Here is a 22733-nt window from a genome sequence, read left to right as displayed (position 1 = left end):
ATCACTTTTCATATTTATATTTTTGATTTTATTTTTAATTTTTATTAAAAAACAACCATTATTAAAAATTAATCATTTACTGGAAGGCTTCAGCCAGGGAGAACTCTCATTTCAAATCTCATAAACAAAATGCAGCACAGTTATAACCCATAGGCACAAAAAAAAGACCCCAGTAAAAAAAAAAATTAATACTTCAAACCATAGCTTATAACTGCAATTTTCTCAATGTCAATGGAGAGAATTTTGTTAAAAGCCTGCAGATCAGAATTTCATGGAAGACTTTTAAAATCCAAGGGAAGAAGGAAGGACATGCTTGTTTAAAAAATAAAAGGCCCTTGGATGTACCTATCAAGCCCAAAACATTGAAAGTTGGAGAATAATTTTATTTAAAAAAGAAACAAAACAAAAATTAAACAAAACAAACAAAAAAACCTCAAAATATTTCATTGGTCTGGGAAGTCAAAACCAAATAAAAATGGTCTTAAAATATATACATATATATGGCTTTTCATTTCTTCTATCCGTTTCATTGCAAAGAAAAATAAATTTAAGGGTGGCATTTGGTTTTTGAAAAGGTTCTGTCCTTCTCTTCAGCTGTCAGCTGGAGTGGATGGGATGGAGGCACTGACTTGTGGCTGCTCATGATGGGCTCAGAATCCCCCCGAGTTCTCCTTCATCCTCGCCAGTATCCGGGAGTACACGGGGGCTGCCAGGGAGAAGAGCAAAGTTGGGTGGGCACACACAAAGCACCCCCTGCCCCTCTCCTCCCAGTCATGCTACATCTTGCTTAGAGCAAGAGAACAGGGAGAAACCTCTTTAAGGGATAGGGGGACATAATGGAAATTAGAGAAGTTGTTTTACCTAGTCGAGGATTCCTCTGAGAAACCTGCATGGGAAGAAAGCACAGGTTTGCATAAATGCAACACTCCAACAGCCATAAGAACAGTTTGTATGTCAATGTAGTTATCCTTAGTCTCCAAAAGCTATGGATGGATGACTCTTCATTACTGGAAGCTGATATATAATAGTAGCATGCCAAGGTTACTTTCACAGTGTGCTGCAAACTGAAGCTTTGTGTTGCAAAATGTATTATTATTTCTTATATTATTAAATCATGCAAGACCAGAGGATGGATCATTCCTTGAAACACATGCACTCACTTTCCTAGGTAGCCAGCCATATGAATGTGACATGATCTTCCAATAATTATTACCAAAATGCAATTTCAGCAGTTCTGCAGTGTGAGGTTTTTACCTTGGATAATGCAGATGCCTGTTTGAAGATTTCTAATGCGGGATCTGCAGGCTCATCACCTCTTTCTTGTGGCCTTGAAGCTAAGGGTGGGACATTGAGAGCATTGAAATACTTGTCAGAGCATGCAGGCTGCTTCCTTCCACTATTTTCTGCTGAAAATCCCACTACAGACTAATCTCTCCTCACCAAACTGAAGCAATTCCCCTGTGTCCCCAGTCCCTCCCAAAGCAGTTTGGCTGCAACAAGGTGCTCTGGACATTTCTCACCGTGGACCTACCCTGTGGCTGTAAGACAGAATTCACAGCATAAACGACACCATTTGTGGCCATGATATCGCTTTCAGCAACAGGCTCCTTGTTGATGTGTATTACGTTGTTCTTCTGTTCAGTGAAAGAAAAAATTAAAAAATAGAAAATGAGAATCTTCTGTCATTCAATGTTACTAGAAAAACCCTTCACTTTGCATTCATTTGTTTACTGGATGGTTGAAGGAATTCCTCTTGCCAATTAAGGAGACTATAAAGACAAATTATAGCCTGAGCAGTTTGTCCTGGAATGGCTGGGAGGCTTTGGACTTCCTCAGTGCAGCTGGCTGGGAATGCTGTGCCATGGCAGCACAGCACATCCACCAGCAGGATGGCTGTGGAGATGGGATCAGGAGAGGGCAGAGCAGGACTGGACACAGGAAGAGTCCAGAGTGCACATTGGCCAATTCAGTGCACCTAGAAACAGTCCCTTCCATTTTTGTCCTGTTTTCTTATGCATAGAGTGCATAGATTGCTTATTTTCTGAAGTATTTTTTTTCCTCAGTAGAGGATTCTGCATTCCCTTATGTAGTGTAGAGTTTTTGAAATGAAATTATATATCTAAATAAACTCTGCTGTGCTAAGGGAGCTCATGCAGAGATCATTTTCATTACACAAAACGATATGTTAGCTGAACAACCTATTCATTTCATTTATTTATGTTTTCCCCCCCATGACTCGGGGTTAAATTTATAGCAGCTCCTGGAAATCATTCACAACTGGTCTTCTGGGGAGAAAGCTGAGGCAAACCACATTTCATTCTTCCAGCTTGTGGAATTGAGCAATGGCAACAGTCCCTCCAGTAGAGCCCAGAAAACACAGGTGGGACCATGGATCCCACACCACCCAAAGGAGCACAGACATGCCTTGGTCCATGACATGGACAGCCCAACACTGGGCAGCCCTGCTGACCCCAGAAGCCCATCTGAGGTGACTCACCATGCTGACTTCCAGTTTGTCCCCCTGCATGGATTTCAGCCTCACCAGGGCAGTGACCGCGCCGCTCACCAGGATCTCGTCAGCCACGTGGAACTTGAGGATGTTGGCAAGCTCCTTGGCATTACCTGGGGGAAAAAAAACATTTACATCTGTAAACCAGCACCAGCACTTGCTTCCCATATTTCACAGGCTGGAATGTAATTACTTGGAAAACACCATAATTTCCTGGAAGTGTGAAGAAACAATTGAAAAAATAAACCAAAACTGAAAAGCAGGCAAAGGGACCTAATTAGGGCATTGAGCCTGTTCCTGCCCGGGCAGATCAGGTTCCCAAATCCAGAAAGACACTCTCCCAGTGTCCCACCTTGGTACCTACCAAGCCTGCCCTACACATGAATTCTCTCTTTCTTGGGTTTTCATCCCTCATTCTCTGACTGTTCCAAGTGAGAAGCTGCTTCTGGGAATGAACCTGCTTCTCTTGCTGCTTTCACTTCCCAAGGAAGTCTGGGATGGGGTGGGGAAAGAGCCATGTGAAATAAGGAAGCAGATAGGGCATTCTGGTATTTCCAAATGTCACCAAGGCCAGTGTCACTTGGCAACAATCCTCACAGCTGGGTAGGAAGGGGAAAAGTGCAGGAGAAGTGACACTAATGTCTCATGGACTGATGCCCTGATACCGCCCCACTGAGTCTCTACTCATACAGCCCTGCTTTGAAACAAATTTTAGGAAGATAAGGTGCTTTCCCTGCACCTTCTATTTTCCAGAAGAGGTGGTGAGGTGTGCAGCTTGGGCCAGTAGCACTTCTCCATCTTCTCCTTCAGAGGACACAAGCCCCACAGACAGACAGAGTCACTGACAAGCCCCACAGACAGCTAGTGCAAAGGTGGTCTCCATGCACAGAACAGCTCCCTCAGCAAGGGGGCTTTTTCTTTCAATGCTTTCAAAGATTGTATGCAAGTGTTTTTCCATTATGGTTTTCCTTAGGGTGGCCACAGTTCACTCTGCACATCCTCACCAGCACAATCCACTTCTTCATCAGAGGCATAAGCTAAACATTTGTGTGAGAAGAGAACATCTGAAGTGTCTGCATCTGGGAATCTTCATTCCTGCAGCCATTTGCAATGGCTGCAAAACACTTTTGAAATATTTATATGTTAAGCATAAGACTGGACTGATATTACTGCTTCCTCATCCCTGCACTTAAAAGGATAACCAGCTACCATGGGCAGATGCTTCCCAAATTATGATGTCAATGTTTGGCTCGGTTTTAATGACAAGAAGACATTACATTCAAATACCTGACATTGTTTCCAGCCACAACCAGTTCTCAACATGAACAAAATAAAAGATCATGCTGCTTATCCAGAAGGGAGTTACTAAACATTCCCGTGCTTTTTTCCACACCCAGCCTGCATGCCTTTGCTTTTCAGGATACTGGTCTTTGTCTGAGCTGGAATGGTGCCTTCCCTGGATTAGACTGGACCTCCTGCTTTGTCCATGTACATGGAGAAGGAGAAACAGCCACAGCCTTTTATTACTTAAATTTCATACAGTGTAACTTGAGGCTGTATGTGGATTATGTCTTCTCTTTGCAAAATTTACTGCAGACACCCTGATCCTGTGTGGTCAAGAGCCACATTCTCACTTCTTTCATCCCTGAAAAAGGCAGGGCCCTCACTGGTTCTTTTAGAAATATCTGGGAGTTATCTCACTTAGACCACCACTACAGCCAAATTAGAAGTCACAGTGAGTTTGTGACACACACTACAAATATATCTTCCAAGAACACAGGCAGTATAAACCCCACTTTTGGAATTCAGTGCCACTCTCTGCATCCTCAACTTCTGCTTATACAACTCCATTGGGTAGGAAGCTCATGCTTCCAAAAGACACAGCCAAGGAATGACATTAACAGAGAAATTTGGCCATTCTTCCCGGAATCACAGCAGTCACACACAGCAGCTCATCACCCAAATGTTCTGGAGATGCTCACCCAGCAGCTTGTTGAGCTCCCCCTGGGGCATGGCTTGGAAAGCTTCGTTTGTGGGAGCAAACACCGTGAAGGTTCCCGGCCTGTTCAGGTTCTCTGTCAGCCCTGCAGACTGGATTGCAGCCACCAAGGTACTGCAAAGCAAACATGCATCAAATGCTTCACTGCAAACCACTTCACTGGTCAGATGAGTGCTGGGCTCAAGAGAGAGCTGGGGAGTTACAACTGTGAAATCCTGCTGGGGTGCAGCAAGTCAAATAGCCAAAATGGTGATTAGGGAGGAAATGAGCCTGTGGGGTCCAAGCAGAACATCTGAAAAGTGGCAAAGCAGCCTGGGAGTGCTGACTCCATGGGGACCAAATGCTATGGGGAGTCAGAGAGGTCTGGCTGCAGCGGATCTGATGGGCAGAGATGGCTTCAAAGCCAGATTCTTGTGGTATTAGGGAAACCACTTACTCTTGGCTCACAGTTGATTGAGGGTTATTTGAAGTTTCACCCCCTATAATTTAGAGAGACCATGGTTTTGGATGACTTTTCTATGCTAAAAAAAACATATACATTGTCATGACTATGACCCATAATAAATAGAAACTGCTTTGGCAGCTTTTCTGATTCTAACTGGCACTGGGGAAGAGCAGAAAGGTCACCTGAAGCGATGGTCTGCCTTGAGAACATCCATCACTGAGCCAGTCGGAGGAGTCAGCATTTTGTCCACACTAAAGAGGGTCCCAAACCTTCCCCTCTTGTCATGGGCAGCAATGCAGGCGTTCTCAATGCACAGGTTCTGCAAACACAATCACAGAAAAGAAGGCTTCATTAGAATATGCTTCAAAAGAGAGATGCTGGTGCTTTCCACAGTGCTCACTTCCCCTTTTTACATGATAGCTGCACATCAGAACACTGAACATCACCCAGCCCTGGAGCACAGCACACAGGGAGGACTCACATTGCGGTACACAAAAACTCTCAGCTCCTTGTCCCCCAGGGTCTGCAGTTTCTGCCCATGATACAGATATTTAGAGGAGAGCTGGTCTTTAACAATGTGGTTCAGAAGCAAGTTTCTCATGTTGCTGTCAATAACAGGGAGTCCATCTGCAGCAGAAAGTGTGGAAAGAACCAGTGATTCACTTAAAATGGCTATTGAGACACTAAAAACCATTCAAATACAGAGCATTATCCACATCAGTTTTAAATTGTAAACCTGGATGCCACTGCCTCGAGGCATTTGAGAGAGGATTTGCATACTTGTGCACTGAAATTTGGCTGAAAACTGTTTGAAGGAGATCTGTGGTGCAAACTGATGGAAGGAAGGGATTTAATCCCTGGTTTACCTTTGAACACATTATTCACTGGGGCAAGGAGGGTCACTCGCTCACTGCCAGTTAGATGAGAACTGAGCCCAGCTTGTCTGAAAAGGTCTGTAGACTTGGAAACTTCAGATTCTTGTGCCAACTCAAACACAGTCTTAGCTGAAAAGAGAAACAACACATCGTAACCTTGCATTAAAGGTTATCCACTCATCATGGATATGCCCTCTAAATCCAGGATTTCCTTGGCAAAACAGACAAAAGACAGGCAGCAGAAAGAACACTGCAGAGAGGCAGCAGTACCTGAGTCTGGGATCAGCAGCTCATTGACAAAATGCACAACGCCGTTGGTTGCCAGGACATCCTTGTTGGCAATGATGGGCCTCCCGTTGAGGGTCAGCTCTTCCCCACTGCAGCCCACGTCCAAGGTGGTTCCTTCCAGGGTCTCCATGGTCAGGCCAGCAATGATGGCCTCAGCACACATGGCCGACTTCAGGATGTGATGGTTCAGCAGGTCTGTGAGAGAGAAGAGTGCCTTACTGAGCTGCAAAGACCAGCTGTGTAAGTATTGCAGCTTTCAGGGATCCTGTTCCATGGCCAGGGTGTACTCCACAAAATGCAGTCATTTTAAATTGAGCTGATTCCAATTCCACAGCCTGTGAAATAAAATGCCTAAAAAGAGTCACTTTTTATACACTTTTGCCAACTTCAAAAGGTTTCATGTGGGTACTCGACTCACTTGTCAGGGGAAGTTACATTGATTGGATTTTACTTTTCTTGCATCTTGCTGGATCAATAGAAATCACCACCTCAAAAAGTGATAAAGAAAACTCAGAAAAGAGACTGCTTCAACTCCCTCATCCATATCTGGATGCCACTCCTGCCATGTCTACACATCTCCAACCAAAGGGAGCTGGGCTGTCCAGTTCAAAAAGATGGACTCTGTCCCATCTGTTCACTGCAGCTATTGTCAGAGTGTACCAAGAAGCTGTTGAGAAAAAATTTAGAAGAACTGAAAAATACTCTTCAGTCTCTCAATGGCCACAGTAAACAAGCACTTACCCCTCAGGGCTTCTGGGTCTCCCAGGATCCTGTTCAGTGTTTCTCGTGGGATCTTCTCAAAGGCCTCGTTGGTGGGAGCCAGGAGTGTGTACTGGCCTTCGCTTTCCAGCAAGCTGCTGAGGTCAGATGCAGCCACAGCAGTCTTCACAAAAATAAGGAGAGAGGGAAAAACACATTCAGCCAGAATACAAAGGTCAGAAACTTTGTCCAGGGACACTGGACAGACTTATTAAGGCTTTTATAATTTCAGAGGACTTACAAAAAATCCTGAATAGCTTCATTCAGCACTTTGGTCCCTTTATAAATTTGACCCAGCACCATGGTTCTCTGGTGTTCCAGAAATTTGAGTACAAGACCCCCTTTTTTTGGCAAGACTGAGAGCTAGTTCAAATTCCCAGATATGCCTGGAAAGGCTCACAGTACTTCCAGTGAATAATTCAGATCAGAACCCACATCTGGCTAACTGCAAATCCCCTGTGCATTTTCCTTAATTTGGCAAATACCAAGGCAAATATATCAGGACACATCAAATTGGAACAGTTAATATCTCCTAAGGCTAAGACTCCCCTACAAGAGTGAGGAGACAGACTCAGTCTCTTTTTCCTGAGCAGCCATAGAAGTGTGACAATTAATGTTATAAAACCCTACTTGCACAGATAGCAAACACTTCTCTTCCTAAATCAAAATGAGCTACATTGGTGCAAGGATTTCATCAGCAGCTCCAGGGTCACAGCCCAAGACACTGGCAAAGCTCTTCAGGACAATTCATGGGGGGTGGGCTGCCTGAGCATCTTTAAGGAGACCTGGAGCAGCCGTGTGCTGACTGACCCGGAGGGTTTCCAGGCTGTCCTCAGTCTCAATGATCTGCTGGATGGTGTTGGTGGTGGTGGCAATGACTTTGTCGATGACATGAACCACTCCGTTGGTGGCGTGGTGGTCAGCTTTCAGCAGCCTGGCACAGTTCACAGTCACAATCTGCAGAGGGAAAGGCCCATGGGTGTTACATGCACTAAAACCAGAAGGTAAAGCAGCCTCTGCTGCTTTTCTATTTCTATTTCAAATGCAGTGAGCATTTTGAGTCAGCAAGAGCAGGAATTGTATTTCCTTAAAATACCCACCAAAAGTGAGAATGTTCTATCAAGAATGTTTGAAATATTTAAAGTTTAAAGAGCTTTGAAAATCATCAGTGGTTTTTTCTACCCTCAAGACTAAGAAAATTAGGCAGAACCAATACTTGGGCAAGCAGAGTTACACAGCAGCATGGGCTGAAACAGCATTGAGGAAACCATCTGTTTAAAAATATAATTTTCAAACTCCTTCATAGTATGTATCTTAATTCAATAGCTGTCAACCTAAGCATACAGAGTCCTGGAGGTCCCAGGACAGTGCAGGAGCTGCAAGGCAGCTGGAAAGCAAGCCTGCTGTGGGTAGGTTTAATATGAGAAAGAACTTTACTGCAGGTGAGCATGCACTGGAACAAGCTGCCCTGAGAGGGTCTGGGGCCTCCCTCACTGGAAACATCCAGAACCGTGTGCACACAATCCTGTGCCATGGGCTCTGGGATGACCCTGCTTGAGCAGGGAGGTCGGACCAGGTGACCCACTGTGGTGCCTCCCAGCCGGAGCCAGCGTGGCTCTGTGAGGGCCTTACCCCGTTGGGATAGTGGTGGATCTGGATGGGCAGGTTCTGGTACATGGAGTTGAGTGTGGTGCCGTGTTTCAGGTCGTCTGTGAGGACCCGTTTGTCCACCATGTGGTAGCGGAGGGCATTGAGCAGCTCAATGTTAACGTTGCTCACTAAGGAATCCAGAGTTTCCTGAAAACCAGAAAAATCAATTCTTCAGTACTGAGTGCAATTAGGCATCTGTTAGAGAGTACCAGGAGGTCTGGCTGCTCCCAGGATGCTCCCAAGGTGGGGGTGTGGGCATGAATATTAAGTGATTCATTCAGCCTCATGCCATTGTGTAAATTAAGAGCTCAGCTTTCTCAAATCCTTATCTTTTTCCATACAAAAGCAGCCAAGAGCTCTGATACCCAGTCCTCGGCACACAAAGGGATGATTGCTCCAGAGTGGGATCATTGCATTGAAGTGAGCAGTAAGGCAAAAGGGCCACTGACAAATACACTAAAAGATCCTTCCCAACAGCATCATCCCTGCAAGGGGCTCTGCTGGGGCATTTGGGGCAGAGGCTTAGCAGTGGTAAGACCCATAAATATCCCCTCTCCCTGCCCTGGTACTGTTCTTGTTCACAGGGATGCTCGACTGGATGGGAGCAGCAGCAGGACAGCAGTGACCACTCCAGGAGTGGAAATATCACAAGCCATGGAAAGAGAAAATCAAAATGAATGTAAAGGGATGTGTATCTAATTGAGCATGGGACACAGTCATGTGGGAATTACTGAGGCTTCCTCTGGGACTGGCTATTTGTACAAATTAAGAACAACCAGAATGGCAATGTAAGGGTCAACAAGAAAACTGGTAAGGGATGGGAAACTTCTTGCTGTAGGTTTCAGTTCAATCTCTAATGGCAACAGGCAGGGAAAACGGAGTGAGGGGATTTCTACATCCACATCTCTCTGGTGAAGGGATCCTTCAGAAAGCTCTGGAGCTGATGGACCAGTGCAATGAAAACCATCCTGGAAATCCACAGTCCTTCCTCTATCAGTACTATGCCTATCCTGCCAGACCCCTCAGAGCTGGATCTCCACTAGGGAAAATCAGTGGAAGAGGAGGAAGCAGAGGAATTATCTTACAGCAGACAAGGATGCCCAGGCCTCATTGCTGGGAGCAAAAATAGTAAAACTTCCAGGTCCTTCGATTTCTGGCCTTAGGTTGGAGCGGTCAGAGTAGAGCTGTGTGGTGGCAGACCCAACTACTCCCAGGGTTTCATAGATGTTGGAAAGTGGCAGAGCTGAAAGAAGAGAAGGTTAAGTTCCCAAAAACAATATTCCTCCTTCTAGCTGAGTTAAAGCATAGCTGGTGAGAACACTGGGAAATGAAGCACACCAGGGGATTGGTGTCTGTTCAATAATTAGATAATAAATAATCATAGCCTGACAGCTTCACCCTCAATTACAACAGTAATCCAGGATCTACTGTATTCTTGCAAGTTTGAATGACGTATTCTGCCTTTATACAAATGTGATTTAGGCAAGCAAAGACATTGATTGCTTTCAGCCAATCCTGTTTGTATTCAGGCTTTTGGGATTTGGTGTTGGACGCTGCTGGTCTGAGTGTCCACTGACCATGTGCACCAGCCCATGTGATTAACTTGGATCCATCAGACTTTTGTGGAAGTGTTCCGAAAGCAAAAGCAGAATATGGCTTTCTTAATTGCCCAGTTTATTCCCTCCCAATATCAACTGTATTTTCTCCTAAATAAAAGTTTGCTAACCCCATGCTTGCCAAAATGTTCAAGGCCAGTTTGGATGGGGCTTGGAGTAACCTGGTCTAGTGGAAGATGTCCCTGCCTATGGCAGGGGTTTGAATCAGATGATCTTTAAGGTTCCTTCCAGTACAAACCGCTCTATGAATCTATGAAAATAAAAATGAGCAGAGATTGGCAGAGCTGGCTATTACTTTCATTCCTCTGAATATTAACTTGGATCCATCAGACTTTTGTGGAAGTGTTCCGAAAGCAAAAGCAGAATATGGCTTTCTTAATTGCCCAGTTTATTCCCCCCCAATATCAACTGTATTTTCTCCTAAATAAAAGTTTGCTAACCCCATGCTTGCCAAAATGTTCAAGGCCAGTTTGGATGGGGCTTGGAGTAACCTGGTCTAGTGGAAGATGTCCCTGCCTATGGCAGGGGTTGGAACCAGATGATCTTTAAGGTTCCTTCCAGTACAAACCGCTCTATGAATCTATGAAAATAAAAATGAGCAAAGATTGGCAGAGCTGGCTATAGGACTTTCATTCCTCTGAACTGACTTTCCAATACAGATATATTACTTGCTGGAATAAGTAGTTCCCTATGGCCTTCCCATGCTCGATTAAGTTCAATTACATCCAAGGTTCTAAGTTGTCTGGAACATTTAGCATGCTTTGGAGCTGATCTGACTCTTGGCTGGTGCTCCACCGAGTCCATTTTGGACTTGTTCACGGCAATATTGTGCAGAAAATGCAAAAAATCAAATCCACTTTGGGCAATTTTCTAACATTTCCCTTTACTAGGCAGCTGTATAATTTTAAGAAGTCTAAAAAATGTCAAACATATTTTTACCAGCTGGGCAGCCTTTTTCTCCAGGAACTTTTTCATATCCAGGACAGCACTCGTAACTGATTACTCTGCAATAAGAGATGGATACAGCAGATTAACCAGCAGTGTCTCACAGCTTTTTCTCTGTTTGATAACATTCTGGGTCTATCCATATTGGGGATGATTCCAAGCAGACTCTTCATTAGAAATAAAGACTTCAACAAAAGACTAACCACACATTTATCTCCTTCAGGGCTGCATGTTGTAAATTTCTCCACAGAACAAAAGCAGACACAATTTCTTTTCAAAAATACATTTTCCAGGAGACTTTATACAAACAGTGGATGAAAACTGATTCCACAGTCCCAACAAGACTGACAGTGCTGGCTCATCTGGGCACATTTCCCATGGGATTTGGGGATCTCCTTGGTTGACTGCTGCTGTCACATCTCATCACTGCTCAGGCATCACCCGCAGCTCCACCCTGGCTGTTTGACCAAACCAGCCAAGCATTTCCCTCTCATTTCACCCTGTGTCTGTCCACCACCAGAAATTATCTGCTAACTTATGGCAACACCCACAAGACAGACCTGGAGGGAAAGGAAAACCCTGTTCTCAGATAGGTGCATTGGCACAAGGACTTGGGAACAGCTCTGCAAGGAGAAATTCCACCAGTGGTGGATGTGCATCCACAGGCAGCCTGGGCAGCACCACAGCACAGCTGTGTCCCTGGGAGCAGCCTCAGAGCAGCACGTCCTTCTGATGGCAGCACTTTCCCCCTGTAAAACCAAAGGGGTCAGAGGCACCATCCTGGGCTGTCCTGACAATCTGCAGACCCTAAATAAGCAAGAGCTGCCTGAAAACTGCATCCAGCATCTGCAACTCAATGGCAAACAATCATCTGATTCTCAAAGGTGGCCATTTGAGGGAACATGGCTTGATATTAAGAGGGAGAAGAAAAAAAAAAAAAAGAAAAAAGGAAAAGAGAAAAAAGATCAATCCAGAAGTTGCCTGCTTATTTTTCCCAGGGGATTCTTTCACGTCCTGCTCTATGCTTGGTGTGAAAGTAACAAGGCCACCTGATTGATGGGCTGAGAGAGCCAGGGAATAGGTGTTCCTTCCAAAGACAAGCATTTCCTCTGTGCTCCCAGCTGAATTTGAGACAAGTAGGATGCTGTATTGCTGAGGGTCAGCACACTCACCCAAAGAGAGAGGAAAATCCTCCAGCTTCAGATATTTGTCATCATTTTAACAAACAGTAGAAATGCCTGGGGTTTAATAGGGAATTCTTCAGGGTAATTAAGAGCCAGAAAGTGAAACAAATACCTGCTTTTTTGTGACAGAAGCAAATAAATTCTGTGTCATGGTTTCCTAAGAGAATTACAATCCAAACCCAGACTGATTGTCTAGACATTATATATTCCATGTGGGAAAGAGTTTGCCTAAAGCAATCCCTTCCTTTGACTACTGGAGATCTTAACACCCTGCTGCTCTGCTTTCCCAGCCCCCCTGTCTCGTGTTCATTGGAAACACACACTTTCTTCCCCCACCACTTCCCTCCCCTACCTCCAATTTTGCTTTTTTTCACCCTAGAAACTAAATCCAGTCTAGACAGTTCCCTTGGTTCAGACCTGTAATCAAAGATGAAGAGCTGATTAAAGAGAAATCATTCCAAAGTGCTGACGAAGGCTTTAAAAGCTTTACTTATAGATCAGTTGGAGATTAATGAGCTGCTCCAAAGGGGCAGGACATGGATGCACACAGCCTGTGGCACACTGGCTCAGAGTGCCCCTGGTGCCTGCCAGGAGGGGAGGGCACTGGGAAGGCTCAGATACCTGGTCAAATGTCCCTGCCCATGGCAGGGGGGTAGAACTGGGTGATGCTTAAAGCCCCTTCCCAGCCAAACCATTCTGTGATTCTGTGACTGCACCTCCTGCTTTTCACAGCATTTGTGGGCATCTCCAGCAGCAAAGGAAGCTCATGGCAAGAAGCACCAAGGCAGAAACGGGGCCTGCTCCACTTGGGCAGGGACTCCCTCAAGTCCCTGTCTCACTCTCCCACTGAAGGTGGCCTCCAGCATCACCTGGAGTGTGTCTGGCACATCACCACCCCGAGCTCTGGCAAACTGCTGCAAAGGCCAGGGGAACACAGAGAACACTGAGGTGCTCAGCCAAGGGCTGGCACCTACAAGGAGCCAGAGATGAGGGTTATAAAACACAGCTTCAGGCATTTGGTGTCCCATGGCTGGTGGACCAGGAGAAAACAAAAGACCACCCAAAGGCACCATTGAAGGGGCTGCTCAGGGTGGCCCCAGGGCATGTCCCCAGCTGGTCCTGCAGCCACCTCCAGCCCTTGGAGAGGAGCAGCAGAGCTGTGCCTGAAGGATGCTCTGCATCTCAGGGCTGCCTTCCCTCACATCCACGGGGCAGGGAGGCTGCTCTGGGCACGTCCTGCTGCACCTGGCTGAGCCACACTCTGCTGCCCAGGGAGGAGAACTTCCCCTGAGCACCTCCCAGCCACTCTCCACACCGTGGGCTCTGCACAGAAGCCTCTGGAACTGCCCAGGCCATCCCTGTTTCTGCTGCCTGCTCTGGCCCAGCCCATGCACCGGGACATGGCGGATGCTGTGGGTAAGGGTAGCACTGCCCTCACACAAAGAGCATTTGTCATCCACTCTGCAACGCCTCAGCCACAATTTCCTGACCTCCTCAATGAGTAATTTCAAGTCAAATCTATAGTTTTTTTGCCTCTGGTTTTGAAACACTATTTCTTTAATGTCTATTTGTGTCTGCCTGCAGAAGCAAGCTCCTTTAGTTTAGGTTTTTGTTAGTCATTGTTCCACTGCTGTTGCATTCTTAGGAGCTGAAATTAAATTTAAAGTGCATTTTTCAAGGTAATAAAAATAAGCTTAGGCATATATTAGTGAAAAAGATCCATTTGTAATAATTTCCTGTAATAAAGCCCATATGTTTTGTTTTTGTAAAATAAGTGCCAGTAATTTTTTCCTAAACTGAGGAAAGTACAACACACATGAAAAAAGGAAAGTTAATTTAAAAGGGGGGAGAAAAAGGAATCCATTAATGGGTTATTCCTCAAAAAATAATCAAAACCAAAATTTATGAGTTGTCTTCATTCTCAAGACAAAACAGTGCGTGGGGATGTGTTCGATGTGTGTGGGGATGTAGGATTGCACCCCTAATTCTGGAAGAATGAGTCCAGTGCACAAGAGAAGGAGAAAAATATAAAATACACAGGCAAAATGATGAAAATATACTCTGAATGAACTACTTCTTTGACTTTGGAATAACTAACAGTGGAAAGTTACCTAATTACCAAAACACTTTTGTCTCAGTGCTCCTTGAAATCAAAGCAGTGTCTGACTTCTTGCCAACTATCTTATCTCACTTCATCAGCAAAGATAAAAACTCTACATAAATCCTCTACCTAATTTCTCTGTAACTGTGTGAGCCAATACTGTGTGAGTAGAGAAAAACAAATTTAAAAAAAGGCAGATAAAGAGAGATAAATAGGTAGAAGTCTTCTTCTGATGCATGACTTAAAATTTCCGTTGTGCACAAACAGCCCCACTGGAGTTACTCCACCTCTGTGGGCCAGAAAATGCCTCCCAAGCATCAGATATAGAAAGTCCCCAGTGTCCCCAGTGAGGTGTAAACCCTTTGTTTGTGCCAGCAGCCAAACAAAGAGGAGCTCAGCACAGCACCTGCTGCTCCCCAGTGCCTGAGCAGCACCCAAAGGTGAGGCACGCTGAGCCACGGCTACAGCCCAAGCACAGCTGTGGTTTTCAGGCTGGCTTTCCTTGCTGCTACAGTCACTCCAAGCCTCCTGATGCAGGATGTGACCCTGCCACAAGGAGTGAGGTTATGCTGCAGGTGTGCAGGAACTGCTCTGCCTTCCTTGCTGAGGGATGAATTTCTCTGCTCACAGCCAGCTCTGCAGGAGCTCAGCTTCGCTCCTCAGCAGTTCCTGCTCCCTCACTGACCTCCCTCCCACTACCTGTTTGAAAAGGTGATCAGAGCAGGAAAAGGAAAGAAACCAAAGCAGTCAAACCTATTGTCCTAGAGCCAGGCATTTTCACCTGCAACACAGCTTCTGGCACCAGTGACACTTTAAGCAAATACAGAGGAAAACAGCCCGGTCAAATGAGATGGCTCAAGTGTAGGACTGAAGTTCTCAGGTGGACAAAACCTTTCAGGAGGAGGAGATAATGACCATGCTTATGCAGTTACACCATTCCCCCAGGACTGATGGGGGATCCCCCTGCATGTGACAGGACCACCCACACAACTTTAGGGGGGAACAGCTGACTACAGATCCCAAGCAAAGGATCCACCCACTTATGATAAATGTGCCAAATCCTGATTCTTTTCCTAGAATTTAAGGGTATTCTCAAAACCTCTCAAGGACCAGCTCAGTCCAACAGGAGGGGCCAGTTTGGAGGCTCATGCTGAGCACCATCAGCTGTGCCCACCTGATCTCCTGGGCTATGACACCTGAGCACAGCATCAGACTCCTGACACTGCTGTAGGAATGTGACTGCTACAGCATAATGCATCCTGTCCTTTAGAGCCCAAACGACTCCTGATTGCTTCCATATGCCAGGCACAGCACGTCCAGTGGGAGCCATCACAAGCAAACATTTGTAATCAGAGCTGTCCCAGGGTCCCCTGGAAAATCTGAGTCAAGGCACGTGTCCTTTGTTCTGCACCAGCACTGCTAAAGGAGAAAGCAGGGCCCAGGCTCAGGAAGGACTGGGAGAAGACAATAACACCCATTGTGGAGATGATGTAAAGCAAAGAATAGTGAGCAAATTCTGTGGATAATGGAAAGATTACCTCATAGGTTAACAGGCAGGTTAATGGTCTGTGTGCTTTTCTCTCAGTGATGCATCACTGGGTGAGACACTTGGGTAAAAGCAGAGAAAATGAGGTAGAAGAGTTCACCCCAAATGAAAGAGTTCTCCTCAAATGAAACCATGAAATACTGCCAGATCCCAGTTATTCCACCTCCTCCTCGAGATAAGTGCATGAGTTTGTCTGTGCCAAATACAGCTGCACACTTGGTTTATGTAAGGTTAGTTTCTCACTTGCTTCAGAGCTAAAGAAATCCATGGCTGGACTGCTTTGTCTTTCAGTGACCAGAGCAGCAAAACTCTCCCACATCCACAGCTGAGTAGTGTTTTCTTTGGAGACATACTGAGCTACTCTGTTATCAGGAAAGGCAATGATGAGACCATATTGCTGTGCCATAACCTTGTCCTTTTCGTGTCAAGAAGCACCATTATTCAGCCAAGATGACAGCCTGAACTCTAATCACCCAAGCTAAGCCTGCCCAAAATTTTGTTTGTAGAATTAAATGGGAGGGGATCTGGTTGCTTGTTTTTACAATATTGCTTCTCCTTTTTTTTTCTTTTTCTGAAAAGACAACTGGACGTAAGGAAAACAACGGTACAGGCACACTACATGGTACAGCCAGCAATACATCTACCTGAAGGACAGAATTTTCCTCCTTAGGGCAAATTCATGTGAAGTACAATGAAAGGCCAAAAGCTGTGCACAGCCATGACTCCTGGTTTGCTTCCCTCCTCCCCACACCAACAGCACACATGAATCCTGACAGCCAGGTGTCACAGCTAAACCAGTGATGGCAACCCAAATCTGCAGGGAAGAACAACATGTTGCTGTAGATCTAATTACAATTTACACCGAGCCATAAGGGAAAAAAGCGAGATGATTTTCTTCTCTCTGTTTTTGACCCTGCAGATCCAGGATGAGACCTGACCCAGAGCTCTGATCCCACAGCTCAGGGAATCTTTGCACTGACCCTGGGTGTTGGGATGGTCCATGCTGTGGGCCAGCAAAGGAGTCCAAAAGCCCAGCCTGGACTACAGCAAGGAAAAAGATTCTCTGCTCCTGCTCTACAGCCTGGCAGAAAGTCAAGCATGCATAGCCTTAATTATCTGCTGACTGCATCTTTCAAAAGAATGTCCCGAGGCTGCTCACACAGATTCTTCATGCAACAGCTACTTGAATATTATTGTTTGCAATGTTAGACGTGGAATTGGCCTGCAAGTCTGATTAACTTTCCTGGTGGAGTCAGAGAGTGTTGGCTAAAGCTGACACCTCTTTCCTTTTATTTGTTTTCCCTTCCAAAGCAAACAGATGGAGATGAATTTTACATTCTCTCCAATATCCATCAGCTCTGGGCTGCCTTTTTTTCCCCTTTTTTATTTCTCAAATCTAGGCAGCATTGAGCCTCTCATGGAGACAGACAGTACTAGAAAACATCTGGCCCACACTTCATTACAGCACAGAGAGCTATAGAAGTATATATAGAAATGCAATTAGAATAAACCATCAGGGTTTATGTTTACATGGCACTTTTCATTCTTAACATCAGAGTGTTTTAGAAAAACAAATATTTCTTAGGGGGTAAAAAGCTAAAACAATTTTTAACACGGACACACGTGACACACACACCATGGGCTCTGACATCCCACATCTGCTTGTCTGCTTCTGCCACCCAGCACCCCCCTCCACAACGGGGTCTTTGGGGACACCCTGGCACTCAGGGACTTACGTGGACTTCCCACAGATCTTCCTCTGGTACCACTGCTTGCAGTTGGTGAAATATTTCCTGTTGGTGCCGATCAGCTTCTGCACCGCGCACACGTTGGGGCTGCAGGGAACAGAGAACAAGAGGGTCCTGTAAGCCTCCCTCCTGCCAATGCTGACCCCAACACGGAGCCAGACCCCACCTGACAGCGCCTGAAAAGCCCTGCTGGGATGGCAAAGGAGGAAACCTTGAGAGCTGCAAGTCAACTTGCTCAATTCAGGCCTACAATGATTATCATGAAATGGAGGAAGCAGTGAAAGAGATCTCTCTTGACTCTGCCAGAGCATCTCTTTCTTCACTGAGTACAAATTCTTGACTTTTTTCCATGTTCCACCTCTCACCAAAACATAAAGAAATCAGGTCAAAATCCTTTGGTCAGAATTTCCATGGTGAACAGCTACTTCAAAACTCAGCTAAAACCCAGGAAATTATGCAAGGATACAAATCCTTGCAAAAGAAACCATTATTTTATTGTCTAGGACATATAAAAAATAAAACAGATATTTATCAGTCTACGACTTGCACCAAACCCAGAACTCTGGCTATATGATAGACTCAGCAAATTCTGGACTTGAGGGGAAAAGGAGCTGAATGAGGGGAAAAGGAGCAGTGGCACTGCCCTCCCGTGTTTCAACACACCAGATATGACAGCACAGATCAAGAGGGGCTGCACCAGCTCATAAGGTACCAAAAGCTCCTGCTCAGCAAAAAAACGTGGTGGTTGGTGATCCATGTGTGAGTAACCCTGCTGAGAGCTGACTGCTGCCCTTCAGCTTTCTAAGAAGTGGTATGACCGTGAGCAGAGATGTGGTCAAGCTGGAGCTGGGAGGTTCTTTGCTGCTGGTTTGGCCAGCACAGCACTTCCCTGCTCTGCCTGGCTCACCAGCTCTGTGGTTTGTGGCCAGCAGCCCTGGCCACATGTGTAGGAACACATGGTCAGCACAAAAGATGTGATTTATGGATCTGGGTTGCAAGGTCATCAACTGCCTCTGGGCTTGACCAGAGATGTAGCAAATGCTCAAGCAAGCTGAGGATGCTTAGCCCATCTGAGGCTGGATTCCCACCACCACCACCAGGTCCCAGTTGCAGCAGCATCACTAAAAGTTGGCACAGTATTGGCTGCCAAGCAGATGAAGGGAAAACAGATAATTAAGCAAAACACATAGATCATCACTTCAGCCTGTCAGAAGTGCTCTGTGCTGTCCAAGGCAGATTTTTCATTTGCACAAACGAAACTCCAGCTGGGGTCTGGAGATGCTCTTCTGAAGGTCAGGAGAACAGGCAGCAGCCTGTGTCCCGCTGTGTCTGACCGAGGCGCTGCCCGCTCGCCCCCCAAAAGGAACAAAAGCAGAGCTTGCAGCCCAACCACCAAGTCCTCCTGTGGCCGTGCTTGCTTTTCAGCGGCATCCCAGAGCGGGCCAGCCTGCCATCATTAGCATGAATTAACCTGAGGGTCTCCTATAGCTGGCTGACTCCAGTGCCAGCCTCCGCGGGAGCCTGGCTTGCCTTCAATGAGCCTTTGTTGTGCGGCTGCTGCAGGGCCTGGGGAGGCAGCATCCGACCCTGCGTGTCCCAGGCACCTTCATCCTGCCTGCCCCGAGGGGAAAGAGAGGACCCGCGGGACCTGGGGAGGCTCAGCTCATCGTTTCCCTTACGGCCGGCCGCCACATCCAGTAATGGCAGCTTGTTTCTTCATGAAAGGATTTCATTCAGTTTCTATACACAAGGCAGGGAACAAGGAGTGAGAACCTACTGAAAAAAAGTTAGAAATCACAAAACCAAACTTTCAGCTGGTGCAAACTGGCCCAGACTCAGCAACTTCCAAGCCAAATCATCACTTAGAGAGACGTCTGTGCTCTCTGACTCAGCCCACCTTGGCCACCCGGCCCTGCCGTGCCGAAATATGGTTCCAATTACATCGAAATTCCAAACCTTGCCTCGATTTTAGCATCTGGCTGACGGCAGTGGACAATCCCTCTAATATTCATCTTGACAAGCCTGGCTACTGAAGGACTTGTTTGATCACTTCCCCCACATCTCCAGGAGCAGCCTGCCAAGAAAACCCTTGTGCCTCCAGGACAGTACTTAACTGCCTTGCTCCTTCCTCCCTGCCTGGGACTGCAGCTCTGTGGGGCTGCTCCTCCCTCCCTGACTTATGGGGGAAAACTTCTTTCCAGTTTTTCCTCAGCATGGAAAAACCCCCGCTCAGGACTGTGTTATCAATGATTCCTGCAGGCACGCTGTAGTAGCGGCTCCCTGCATTGCATGTTCTGGTTCCCTGCCCAGTCTGGCTTAAAATGAATTTGTCAACACTCTTCCCTCTCCTCGTTGGAGTTCATCACCTCTGCCATGCCGTTCCCAGCCAGCCGCGCTGACTCCAGGATAAAACTGCCTATTGTTCCCCTTCAGCCAAAGCCTTTTGCTTGGCAGCAGCAGCTGGGAGCTGCTGGGACAGGGGCTGCCCTTGGCAAGAGGCTGAGAAAAGCAGGAGTTAATGCACAGCCCCAGATACCTGCAATGGCTGTGGCCATGGTGCTCCCCAGCATCATGTTGTGCCCACAAACCTGGCTGGGTTTGGGAACAGCACTCTACATTTTCATCTTCAAATGCTAACATTCCTTATGCACTTTTCAGCTCCTCTCATTGACTTGAGCTGGTTCATTTCTAAAAAAGTTAATTAAGACGTACAAGTTTTGCTGTAGAGCCAAGCTCTGCCTCCCAACTCGCTCTCGGCTCAATGGGGGCATTGATGGTGTGGGGGATGCTCACAGCAAAGGGTGGCAGTCCTGGTTGCACACCCCTCTGGAGCTGGCTCCTGCAAAGCAACACAACACACCCCACATCCAGGAGGCTTTTGGCTGGTTTTGTGCTGCTGTATCTCTTTGGCACGTCATTTATCAACGCTCAAAATTCCGTGTATGTTCAAAAGTTAGCTCGGTAAAAATCACTCTCTTCATAATTAAGACGTACAAGTTTTGCTGTAGAGCCAAGCTCTGCCTCCCAACTCGCTCTCGGCTCAATGGGGGCATTGATGGTGTGGGGGATGCTCACAGCAAAGGGGGGCAGTCCTGGTTGCACACCCCTCTGGAGCTGGCTCCTGCAAAGCAACACAACACACCCCACATCCAGGAGGCTTTTGGCTGGTTTTGTGCTGCTGTATCTCTTTGGCACGTCATTTATCAACGCTCAAAATTCCGTGTATGTTCAAAAGTTAGCTTGGTAAAAAAATCACTCTCTCCACCACAATGGGAGCAGTGAGCAAAGAGCTGTGGTCAGCTACACCGGGTTTATCTCAACTCAGATGGAAGTTCTGGCATTCCAGTTCCTCGTGTCTTCCAAAGATCTCAGGCACCAGGGTGATCAGCTACACCGGGTTTATCTCAACTCAGATGGAAGTTCTGGCATTCCAGTTCCAAAGATCTCAGGCACCAGAGTGGACCAGAGTCACATCTTACCCAGTGCCTCTGGGAATTGTGCAGGGAGTAACGTAACAAGCTTCTCTCTGCAGAGCTGAGTGCACTGCTTTACACCAGGACTGGCACAATTTATTCACCCTGAGCAAACTTCAATCTCAGGGCTATCAGCAGAGCTATTTACTTAGTTTCACATGGCACAGAGATGGTGAACAAGATTCACTGTATTTCTACATAAATCACTGCAATTCTGGCATTATTGACCCATTACAAATAAATATCAGCTCAGAATTTGCCTGTTGGATTGTGTTCCTGGTCAGGCATACAAACAGCACATCCCTTGTCATAAATCCTGACCTAGATCCCTGCCAGAGAATGTATCAAATTGCAATATTTAAATCTTGGGAGTTTTTTTAATTTAAAGCATTTCATGACCCTGCTTCCAGCAATGCACTTAAACAGAAGCATCAACTCAATCACTGTCACCATCTCGAGAGATGGAAGCCAGCTGAAAGATCTTTTATCCTTTCACCATTCCTAATTCTTAATAAACTTTAAAAACAGTGGGAACAACTATTAACATTGGGTTAGTTTTCTGCCTATTAATGAAGACTCAAAGTACTCACTCTATAACCAGCTGTGTATCAAGCAAGAGAGGTCTACATACATTTTTCCACAGATCTTATCTTGTAAGGTTTATTAGTAAATTAGTGATTATTCTTGCCAAGAAAACTTCCAACACTAGCTGAGGTTTCCAGTCAAAGAGTAAGTTGGTGCTGAGTGCACAGAGACATTGAAGGGGTTTTTTTCTTACAAATTTATAAAAATGAGAACTCTTTCCACAAAATCTTTAGTGGCTCAAAATCTAGGGATTTTTATCCCCTTTTTCCTTATCAGGGATAAAGTGACTAAGAAGCATTGGAGGGTCTGAACTGACATCTGCAATACTAAGTTTCGTGATGGAAAGGGAGAAAAGTTACCGAAAAAGAAAAAAGGTTACCAGGGCATGAAAGAGAAGGAGATGAAAGCAGTGGTGACCGAGAGAGCTCCGCACGCCCCGGCTCCGCGCCCGCACAAAGACCCCGGGACCCGGCCGAGCGAGGGGGAACAAGGCTTTAAAAGAGCTTTTCCCCGCTCCCTGCCTCCCTTACCCGTGCTGCCGGCCGCGGAGCCGGCTGTGCTGCAGGACCTGCTGGTACGGGGACTTGGCGGCGGCGGCGAGCCCGAGCGCCAGCAGCAGCAGCGGCAGCGGGCGCGCCATGGCCGGGCACGGCACGGACCGGCACGGCACGGACCGGCACGGCACGGCACGGGACGGGACGGGCCGGCGGCAGCGAGCCCCGTTAAATGCGGCGGCGGAGCGGGGGCGGGAGCGGCCCCGCGGGGGGAGCGGAGCCGCCCGGCCCGGCCCGGCCCGGCCCGGAGGGAGGGGAGGGGAGAGGGGAGAGGGGCCGCCCCCCGCCAAGGGCATGCACCCGTCCCTCCGTCCGCCCACCCGCCCTTCCATCCCTCCGTCTTCCCGCGGACACCCGCCCTTCCATCCCTCCGTCTTCCCGCACTTGGCTCCGTCCGTGCTCCGCAGAGCCGCCGCGGTGCGCGGGGAAGCAGACAGGGATGTTTCATATCCCCCT

General features: G+C 46.8%; 1 protein-coding gene across 1 annotated transcript; it reads right to left on the bottom strand.

The window, feature by feature from the left end:
• Position 1: 1 nt before the first annotated feature.
• On the bottom strand, positions 2–22403 carry TGFBI (transforming growth factor beta induced). Its single transcript, XM_039701401.1, has 17 exons — positions 22254–22403; positions 17654–17752; positions 11081–11145; positions 9611–9768; positions 8508–8672; positions 7686–7832; positions 6858–6999; positions 6099–6311; positions 5820–5957; positions 5435–5580; positions 5136–5272; positions 4492–4622; positions 2498–2622; positions 1532–1634; positions 1255–1334; positions 862–886; positions 2–706 (listed from the first exon to the last, which is right to left on the bottom strand). The coding sequence occupies exons 1-17, from the start codon at positions 22361–22363 to the stop codon at positions 651–653; spliced, it is 2040 nt and encodes a 679-aa protein (XP_039557335.1). The 5' UTR covers positions 22364–22403; the 3' UTR covers positions 2–650.
• Positions 22404–22733: the final 330 nt, after the last annotated feature.

Source organism: Passer montanus, unplaced genomic scaffold (assembly GCF_014805655.1).
Source record: "Passer montanus isolate IOZ18808 unplaced genomic scaffold, ASM1480565v1 scaffold15, whole genome shotgun sequence".
Classification (NCBI taxonomy): Eukaryota; Metazoa; Chordata; class Aves; order Passeriformes; family Passeridae; genus Passer; species Passer montanus.
The sequence above is the reverse complement of the archived record's forward strand: the minus strand, read 5'-3'. Positions and strand labels throughout refer to the sequence as shown.

Bases quoted from the DNA above. Each gene is read 5' to 3' on its own strand.
- TGFBI (XM_039701401.1), bottom strand. From the start codon at position 22,363: ATGGCGCGCCCGCTGCCGCTGCTGCTGCTGGCGCTCGGGCTCGCCGCC. The intron at 5,581-5,819 runs GTAAACCAGGGA...TTTCTGCTGCAG, and splicing joins AGTGAATAATGTGTTCAAAG to ATGGACTCCCTGTTATTGAC. The intron at 707-861 runs GTAAAACAACTT...TCTCCCTGGCAG, and splicing joins TCAGAGGAATCCTCGACTAG to CCCCCGTGTACTCCCGGATA.